This window comes from Alosa sapidissima, chromosome 10 (genome assembly GCF_018492685.1).
Source record: "Alosa sapidissima isolate fAloSap1 chromosome 10, fAloSap1.pri, whole genome shotgun sequence".
In the NCBI taxonomy this organism is placed as follows: Eukaryota; Metazoa; Chordata; class Actinopteri; order Clupeiformes; family Clupeidae; genus Alosa; species Alosa sapidissima.
In genome coordinates this window covers 22,923,639-22,933,638 of record NC_055966.1, presented here as the reverse complement: position 1 = coordinate 22,933,638, position 10,000 = coordinate 22,923,639, and the positions used below count along the sequence as shown (strand labels likewise).

Here is a 10,000-nt window from a genome sequence, read left to right as displayed (position 1 = left end):
AATCCCAGTCATGTCTGTGTTTGTGTTGTAGTGGATGCTTCCCCCCCACACCCTTGAACTGGTGTTTGATCATTAGCAGACATGGATACCACCTCAGATTTTCCTGCTCTCTGCTGTAAGAGTGACCTATTGAGGTGGGAACAATCCAGTTTATTGTGATGGCACAGCATATAATGCGGTAGGAGAGATGGCTTGTCCCTACACATGTTCATCTCTGGGTTGGTTTTAACAGTCTCCAGATCTCTCTAAGGTAAGAAGAGTTGATGAAATTATACTTACATACATATGATCCAACCTTGTTTTGCTCTCAACCTGTAAGTACACTTTTATATACTCAGGTATATGGTACTTATGTAGCTGATTACCTTGAGAGAGTAGGCTGAACTAGAAAATGTCAAATATTTTGTATAGAAATATGTTGTGTAGCTCAAAGGCAAGAGATGTTGAATATTACTAATGTATAGTAAAGTTTACTTATTTACTATATTATGCTCAGTAGCTCATATGAAACCTAAAAGACGACATATATCATTGAGTATTGAGAAAATGCCTATTTTAAATTTAACATTTTTAATTTATTACTAACTATTTTGAATAGCCTAACTAGACATGAACTGCTCTGGTTTAACCGGCTTCTACTGAGGGGAACCCTTAATCTAATCTTAATCATGACTCATCTGAACTGCCAGAGAGAGATGAGGATAGTGGTGCGTTTATCTGACGTAGAGCCTGACCTCTGTTGCCTAGGCCTACACAATGACGACACCTTACTTTTTACACGGTGGCAGTCTCGATTTATTAGTGTATTTTTTGACCACACTGAAATATTACGTCACATTCAGACTTCGAGACCATGTGATAGGCTATGATGAGCGTGGAAAAAAAACCCCTAAAAGATGAAGTGCCACACCTAGTGGTCGACAGAGGTACCGCATTGGGCGTCTGAAAACCAATCTGTAAAACAACAGAGCAGCAGCAACACATGGGTTTGGTGAGTTAAGGCGTGAATTGTCACTTTGCGTTAAGTTCAAATATTGGTGAGTCGTTGTTCAGAGCCTACTATTGAAGGACCAATTACCCCAACATGGACACCATGACCTTATCTTTCGTGATGTCTGACCACGTGACAGTAGTCTATAGCCTAGCCTACTATAGGATGCAAGGGGTCAATGCAATAGACCATTAGGATTTATGACCTACACCTTTGCAAAACCTGGGAAACAAAGCATGTCTCCATGTTGCGCGTAGGTGCTGAATGCAGAATCCAATAATTAGGCTGTTGTAGGCCACTAATAACATGTGATGGCAGAGCTATTAGACGTTATTATAAAATTAGTAATTTAAATTCCTCTACTGACACAAAGTCCCAAATATTGTTTTACAACAATGAGGCTGTGGAACAGCTAAATAAACTAGGCTACTCTGGTGGGCTCCCCACATTAAGAAGAAGGGCCTGTTTCGAAATTAAACATTGCATGGCGATGTTGCCTTGTAAAAGACAGACTTTAAAGGCATGTCATTTACACGACACCACTAATGCAGCTCATAGGCCTAATAAAATGTGTGAATATCACTTACAGTTTATGTCACCAGGTGTGCCTTTTACCGCCGTCTGAAACATATCCCACTCCAATATGTGATGTAATCGTATGTTTTCTTTAATCCTGCCTTGTATAGATAGCGAGTTTCATAGGACAACTGGATTTGAATTGAGGAAAATCCCGCCGCTATTTGAAAGAATTGAGTTGTGTCTAAATTTGTGCACCGCACTAGGACCCTGAGGACGCTTTGTGGTAGCCTATCGGCTAAATTGCATGTCATCTTCGAAATCCTAAATAAGACGAAAAAAAATCTCCACTCTGGCCAAGGGGGCTTCAAACTCATACAAGATCCTCAAGGCTCCACGTGACAGGAGCGGCTATATAGAAAAAGCAACCAACCCCAAGCATCAGGACCAGTAGGCTACTGCCACTACAACTCAGCCGGAGCAGATGCTTAGAATCAAGAGAAATCTACACTGACTCGTGAAAGCATTCCGCATACATTTCAGTCACGATGTACTATTGGTGAACTCGCTTCAGTAGGTTAACGTTACAGCGGGGCGAACTTCTCCATGTGTAGGTTTACCGGAGTGTACTGCTCAAAGGAGGTCTTTCCAAAGAGGGCAAAAGATTGCGATACAAACGGATCTCTGCTGTTTTAAGACAAAGTTTCTGTTTGACCATCATCCAAGAGTGATGTTTTATGTTCCAGTACAGCTCTGGCACTCTGAAGGAACTTAACTTTACTTTACAGTGAGCACAGTAGACTTCTCTTCATGCAGGTATTTGCTCCGCACCGTTTAATCTTGCACACAGCATCTGATGTGTTGAGCGCGTTCGGAGATGTTGACATTATGACAAGCTACAGAAACATTTTAACGGTTTGCATTCATTTATTGCCAAGCTCTGTCGGCCAAAGCGGAAAGCAAGGGGCACACGTGTTAATTGTTTTAGCGTCAGTTTACTTCTATGCATTTACATACAATAAACAATCGTAACTCTGAATAAAGTAATCTATTTATCCGGAGACATGCGTTGATCGTATCACCAACGTGTGCTGCCTAAATAACGGCGTGTTATCTTTTTTTCCACAGCTTAAAAGGACACTTTCGATTGAGAATTTCCACGATCATCATAAAATGACATTGTCCAGTGGTGAGAAATTATGCCGCTACTCGTCTAATGTGTGACCCGTTGGGATCTGGTCTAGTTTTCAACTCCTGGTCCCTTGTTGGGAGGAAAACGGTGTATTTAAAGACAAAATCACGTCTGAGGATTTAGAAGAGTGATTCGGAGAACTCCCATCATAGCACCTCGGTACTTCTGATTTGAGTCGGGAGAACAACAGCCGTCCAGATGCAGTTTCGACTTTTCTCCTTTGCCCTAATCGTGTTGAACTGTATGGAGTACAGCCACTGTCAGACGCAGTCGCATCGCTGGAGACGTAACAAAAGAGGTAAGATTTTTTACTTGCAAGTCAGTGACTTGGAGACTAGATTTGTCTGCTGCACCCTGGGTTAGAAATGGCATTGCTCCGGTGAGTAGAGTGTTCATGAACCCAAATGCTTGGTTATTAAGTAAAATAGCCTATTGAACGAGAAACATGTAGTGAAATACAGTTTATAGCCTACACTAGGATGAAACTGATTTATGACTTACTATTGTTGCATTCATGTGGACGTTTATAGAAGTAGCCAAGAGATATTATATGATTGGGTTGTTGTTGTGGTTCTTCTTCTTCTTTTATTATTATTAGTATTATTATTATTATTAGCCTATTATTGTTAGGCTAATAATGATCAGAACACCGGCTGTCACTGATTGCATTTTGTCGTACACTGAGATATAGGCTATTGGCAAATGCAGAATACACTGCATATAACAAAAACATAGCTTGGGCCTACATATCGTTGGTAACATAATAGAGACGTTAAATTCTTGTCAGAGCCTTAGTATTAATTTCTCGTAAATGCGCTTCTGGAAGTGAGCCGATGATATCATGCCCTCCTATGATAATAGGAGGTGCGATAAGACCAAAGACGCCGTAAAGCGACAGATCGGATATCCTAATCGATACCGTTGCTGTCGCGGGGAACGTTTACAAATGGCATACATGTCTTCTGACCTCTCCAGCTGCCCTTTAAGCGAACTGTAACACGACCCAATACCTTTCCCGTAATAAGTTTAATTGATAGTCACTTTTATTGTTGTCGTTAAACTCTCATGTTAAGCTATTTGTCCGTCATTGTAGAATGATATGGTTGTTTGTAAACTTCAGTTAAGAAAGTCAATTAACACTGCAAAAGGCATACATATGTTTTTCCTTTCTCCAATATTCACACATTAGGTGCAACCTAAAATCACCTGTTTTAGCTGGCTACATTTGTGGTTTGCAAAGATAGCCAAACAAATATGATTTCACTGACAGCAAAGAATTGTACAGATGAAAATAAAGCTTCAGTGACAGCTTCTCTGTTTGGAAATTGGATTGATGACTATAGGAATGCGCGTAGGCTAGCCTACGTGTCACATGTTCATCTGAACTTCTGAGGGGCAACTTTGTCTTGAAATTAATGCTTCATTTGAGAAATCATCATGCTCAAATATGTCTATAGGCGCTTGGTTCCAACAAAGCACTTACAATGACACTAATTTGGTGGAATGAACCCTGGGCTGGAAGACGAACCTCTTGGTGCGGCTTCACACCAGCCGTGGAGTGTGGCATATAAGGGACGGGTTGTTAAAGTCACCTCATGAATATATGTTAGCTCCCCCCTCCCCCTTCCCACTGTTATATGAATTGGCCTTCGTCATCTCCTAAGCTGCTTTTAATTGATGTCAGAGCCGTTGATTGATTTCTGAGCAGTTGGAACACGCATAACAATCGCCATTTGGAAAGCGCAGGGGATTAGGTCTCTTCAGTAAATAGTAGAGCGCACCGTGATTCACCACCAGCAAGTATTTAGACAGCGCCTGGTGTTTGCAGTCCAACTGATCCCTCTTAGCCACGGAGATTATTGAACCCTAGATTCTCGTTGGAAATAGTCTAGGTATATAGGGCTTCTATTGATTGTACAGTAAAGGACTGTATAGGCTACAGCAATAACGCACCGTTTTTGAATCGAGTTGGAAGTGCCCTTGGAGTGCGGCACGATGCTCCTTTTGTATCAGTAATTTTTTGGTCAATTGTTAATGCGTAGGCAATTGTACATTCAACCGTATGCATACTATACCAAAGGGACCTCCACAGAGGCAGCAAGCCCACCCCTACCCATCTGCAAATAATCAGGCAATCTCTGCAGGGTACTGGCACACACACATACGTTTTCTGGCCCACTGTTTTTCTACGAGGATTGTGTGATCTCAGCTACTCCATAACATAATTTTCTTAATGGGATCAAACTTGCTGGCATAGGTGAGCCATAGTTACGTTTAGGGGGCGCTTAGGAAACTGTGAAGGAATGACTACATATAAAGATGTGTGTTGCAAAAGAGTGCGTATAAGTCATATGTGTTAGAGTTGTCAGTGTGTGTGTGTGTGTGTGTGTGTGTGTGTGACAGAGAGAGAGAGGGAGGGACTAATAAACAGGGGGGTTAATTTATATTTATAACCCAGAGACACCAGTAAGTCGAGTCCATGTTATGTAAAGCTCCCTGAATCACAGCAACTGACTACAGTAGACCCCTGCTTAAAGCCCTATGAGTCATATAGGGTGTCCGACATGGTTTTCCTTTTGGGAAGGTGGGGGTGCGAAAGAGGGTGGTTGGATGGGTGAGGGGCGGGAATCTCTATTCCTGTCGTTTTGGGTAAAAACAAATGTAAGCCAAAAATGACATTTAACATGCGGTGGCAAGCAGCCAAGCCTGTACGTTTTGCTTCCTTCCTTTACTTATCATGCTCTATGCAAGAAGCATGTGCAGTGTGACTGTATGTGTGTGTGTGTGTGTGTGTGTGTGTTTGTGTGTGAGAGAGAGAGCCCTGTTACTGTGATGGACTCTGAAATGCACCATTCATCCCCACCCTCTCTGTTACCCTCAAGGTCCCTGTGACAGCTTTATATACAGTCTCCCTGGCAGGCTTGCGCGCAGAGACCAGACCCAATCAGTCTGAAGCCGGGCTCAGACTCATTTGGTGCCGCATATGAATTGGCCACATATTTGGCCCCTTTGACCGCACCAGATTGCACGTACGTAGAGGCGAAATCCCAATAGCCCTACATAGGGCTGTAGATGTGTTTACGTTGAAGGTATTGTGTTAGCTGGGAACACCGGAGCCCTCTGTGCTAGCCCCCAGCACGATGAGTTTGTGGTCAGCCAGAGAAAATGGGCGTTTTTGCTTGTTTAATGAGCGATGCTATCATCTTCAGCGATGAGGGGAAAAGGAGACCCTCTCTAGGCTTTGCAGGGTCACGCATGCACATTCATTGCTCGTATGCATGTGCACACACACACACATGAACTCACAAGCATAGACACACATACATACACTCAGAGTTAATGGCCACACACTCCCTCCCTTTTTTGTACTCTCTGAAAGCAACCCTTGAGCAACCCTGAAAAAAAAAGACATATTAAATTTACACCTCCTTACCCCCCACTCTGCCTTCTACAGAGTGCACAATCATGCCAACAAGCCCCTGCTATGATATCATTGCTCAATTCAAGGGTATTAGTTTTCATTTTTTATTCTCTGGCTAATGATGCCACCTGCTGACTACATAAAAACAGAGGGAGCAGTGAGCACTGGCTCCCGCAGGAGTCGGATTCTCCATGGGGCTCTGCAGATTGGCACAAGCCTCCTTTCACAATGAGATGGGGCAATGGGGAGATGGGGGGGGGGGGAATGAGACAGGCCCCATATTTACTCTAGTAGTAGACAGTGTCGTTTTGAGAAAGTGAAAGCAGTGTGATACAGAAGGCATTGAGGGCACTGTTTGTCCTTTGTATTTTAGAGAGTGGGTGTGCGTGTTTGTGGTGTGGTGTGTGTTGCAATCTTTAAAGTGAAGAGTTTGGTTTTCTTCAAAAACAAAAACAAAGGAGGCATAGCTTATCATTCGGTTCACTGAGAGGTCAATATTCACTGACAATAGTTTTGAGGTGAGTATCATCTGATTGTCTAGAGGGAAATAGATATGAAAATATATGTGCTGTTAGTTCTCACCCTCCCCCCCTCGCAAAAAAAAAGAAAATAAATAAATAAATGCAAAAAATGAAGTGTTGCTTTTGGACTTTATTATAACCTGTTAAACTCTTCTAATACTGAATACTGATCATTCACTTAGTTGTCATAAATAGAGAATGTTGATGTTTCTGAGTGAGCCATGATCCAGAGGCTCTGAGCCATATCCTGTGGCTTGGAGGCTATGTGGCAGCCAGACGTGTGTGTGTGTGTGCGCGCGCACATGTGTGCGTGTGTGTGTGTGAGTGAGGCTCTGTGTCTGTGTCTGTGAGTGTGTGTGAGAGAGTGATCGAGAGAGCCGGAGTGAGAAGGAGAGAGACAGAGAGGGAGCAAGAGACTAGGAGAAACCACAGCAATAAAAGCCAGACAGGCAGGAAAGCAAGAGGATGGGTAAGAATGTATTGGTATCAAGAGGCTGCTATCTTTGTCATCAATGCATATTAGATCAGGCCTGGTTCCAGTGTGCGTAGACCCGTGGCTGAACGGTTGAAGATGTGCCACTGTTGTGTGAGTGTCTTCAACTCAGGATCTCAGAGTTCCAAGTCAACTATCTTCAGCACTGGAGCTGTGTTTATATTCATTTAATATGAACATGTAACGAGGGCTTGTTAAACATATGGTTTAGTTCAGTTTGAAAAGCAGTAAATGCACATAAATATGCACATAAATACATAGAGGTCAGCTCCATCCGTCTTTCATTGTCTCTCACTCTCTCTCTTACACACACACACACACACACACACACACACACACACACACACTTTTACTCTCACAGATCCATGTTGTATTCACACTATGCACACTCAGTGCTCCTGTCTGAGATGTGCCATTTTTTTTTTTTGTGTGTGAAAGCCCGTAATGTCAGTTCTCAGGTTGTGGGTGTACGTGTTAATGTTGGAACTCGGTAGCTTCAGTGCGGTACTACAGATTGATTGAGTGGCTGACGGAGAGACAAAATGATCCAAGAGCATTAGAAAAAAACAGCTTTGCCACTTTGCGGAAAAAGTGAGATGGTGCTGTTGATGGCTTGCTTTTGAATCAGGGCTTTTCATTCGTCTCCCTTGCCTAAAACAGTGTGCCTGTGTGTGTGCCTTTGCCTAAGTGAGTGTAGAAGAGTGTGTATACTTACTGTGTGTGTAAGTGTGCACATCATACTGTACCTATGTCCAATGTAAGCTATATATATGTCTATGTTATGTGTACACACATGTAATTATGTCCATGCATCACATACCACACATCACCTGTATCTATAGACATAATTGATTGATACCAGGCAGGACTAAAGAGTTGTTCACACTATAATTATAAAGACAACCGTAACTACAACACTGACGCTGTTGATAAATGTGATGTCTAAAATTTGATGGATTCTGATCGGCTGTCAGCTTTTTATCGTTCTTAAAATCACCCTGATCCCTGACGATATCATTCATCATGTTGTTATTGTTATAGTATGTGGTGTGGATGATGTCATTCAAATGAACAAGAGCTCGTTATAGTTATCATTTCTGGTGCGACTGGCCCTTAAGTAGGTTCTTTCACACTGCTCCCTGGAGTAAACCTAACAGGCCTCTTCCCTGCCCGTGCTTATGTTGAGCGCTCAACTCAGTAGCCCCCTGCACTGGAGGGGCAGTGAGGAGAGGACAGGATCCCACCCAGGATGGAATGGCATTAGTTCCACTCAGAAGCCGAGGGGCTCAGGAGTGAGAGGAGAGAGGGTGGTGGGGAGGGAAGGAGGGAGGAGGAAAGGATGAAAAAAAGGAAGAAGAGAGCAAAAGAGTAGAAGGGAGAGACAGGTAGAGGTGGAGAAAATGTTCCAGAGAAAGAGAGAGAGAGAGAGAGAGAGAGAGAGAGCATGAGGGCAACAGCGGAAGTGACTGACTCTGAGAGGAAGAGAAAGGTCGAGATGAGAATGAAAGAACGTCAGAGAAAAGTGAGTAGAGAGGGATAGAAAGAGGTAGCGAGAGAGAGAAAGAACATATTTGAGGAGATCAGTTGGAGATGGCTGAATGTGAGCTCCATCACCTGAGAGGGATTAAACCACATAGAGCCCTGACCTGTGGGCCTTGAGCTAGCACAGAACACAGCAGAGCAGAGAAGAGGAGAGGAGAGGAGAGAGGAGAAGAAAAAAGGGAGAGGAGAGAGAAGAGGAGAGAAAAGAGGAGAGGAGAGGAGAGTGGAGCCGTCCTAAGCTCCTCAGCTCCCTTTTGCTGCTTTTGCTGCTGCCTGCCCGCCTGGCCACCCCATGACTTATGAGTGTGCAAATGTGCTTTAGTGTGCATGAGTGTGCACCTGGTTTCCCATGTTCATGACTGTCTACTTTGGTGTGTGTGTGTGTGTGTCTGTCTGTCTCTCTCTCCCTGTGTGTGTGTGTGTGTGTGTGTGTGTGTGTGTGTGTGTGTGTGTGTGTGTGTGTGTGTGTGCACGCACGCGTGTCTGTGTGTCCAGTTTATAGATCATTTATGCCAACATTATCTTTCTCAATATTAGCGAGCAGATTAAATTTGAAGTCCCTCATTAATCTGTGTCCAAACATGCAACATTCATATTCATATTGCTAGTTTTACTTTTATGGTGCATCCAACAATTCCATTTGTTCTAGTTCCAGAACATTAGCGAGAGGGGTGTGCTCATGTATTTGTATCAGTTGATTGGTATCACTACTAACGCATGCCAAGGGAGTTCAGATGCTGAGATAAAACAAAGCGGCAGGTCAAGAGGAAATTGCAGATTCAGCTTTCCCCGTATCTCAGCCCTGATTTATGTTGTCACCTACCGTGATGCAGCAATACTTACGGGAATTACTACGGGAAGGAGGCCTGTAGCTTTTACACACAGAAAATGTCTGTCAGACTTGTTTATTGGTCCATTACTCGTGTTGGTACCTTGATGAGTCATATTTTGACAGGTATGCCCCCTGATAAAGGTTAATCAGCGAGATGTGGTTGGTTTAGCGCTGAAAATATGCATTTTTCTATGTCCAGATCTTGTAATCTGTACTAAACAAGACAAGAGGCCAATGTTCTTAGGCATAAACGCCACCCACAGTGAGTGTTTTGAGGCTCTGTGTGATCCTGTATAATTGATCTTGTTTTCTTTGTTTTCTTTTAAATACAAGAAAACAACGGGCTGCATGCCTGCCACCCCCCCCTCCCCAATTACTGCCCCCCCCCCCTCGCCCCTCACACTCAGCAAACACGGTTAACGTTAATTTGTTTAAACAGACCCGCTGATTTTTCATGCAGATTTGTTGTGGCGCAGTTCTCCCTCTCTAGCC

The 10,000-nt window shown here is 43.3% G+C and overlaps 1 protein-coding gene across 1 annotated transcript in view; it reads left to right on the top strand.

Moving 5' to 3' along the window:
* Positions 1 to 1,874: 1,874 nt before the first annotated feature.
* The window catches only part of rspo2 (R-spondin 2), a 56,268-nt gene continuing 48,142 nt past the window's right edge, over positions 1,875 to 10,000 (top strand). The window contains exons 1-2 of the mRNA XM_042106948.1: positions 1,875 to 2,323; positions 2,636 to 2,997. Of these exons, the coding sequence (XP_041962882.1) occupies positions 2,898 to 2,997 (100 nt within the window). The 5' untranslated portion in view covers positions 1,875 to 2,323; positions 2,636 to 2,897. The remainder of the gene's footprint in view (positions 2,324 to 2,635; positions 2,998 to 10,000) is intronic.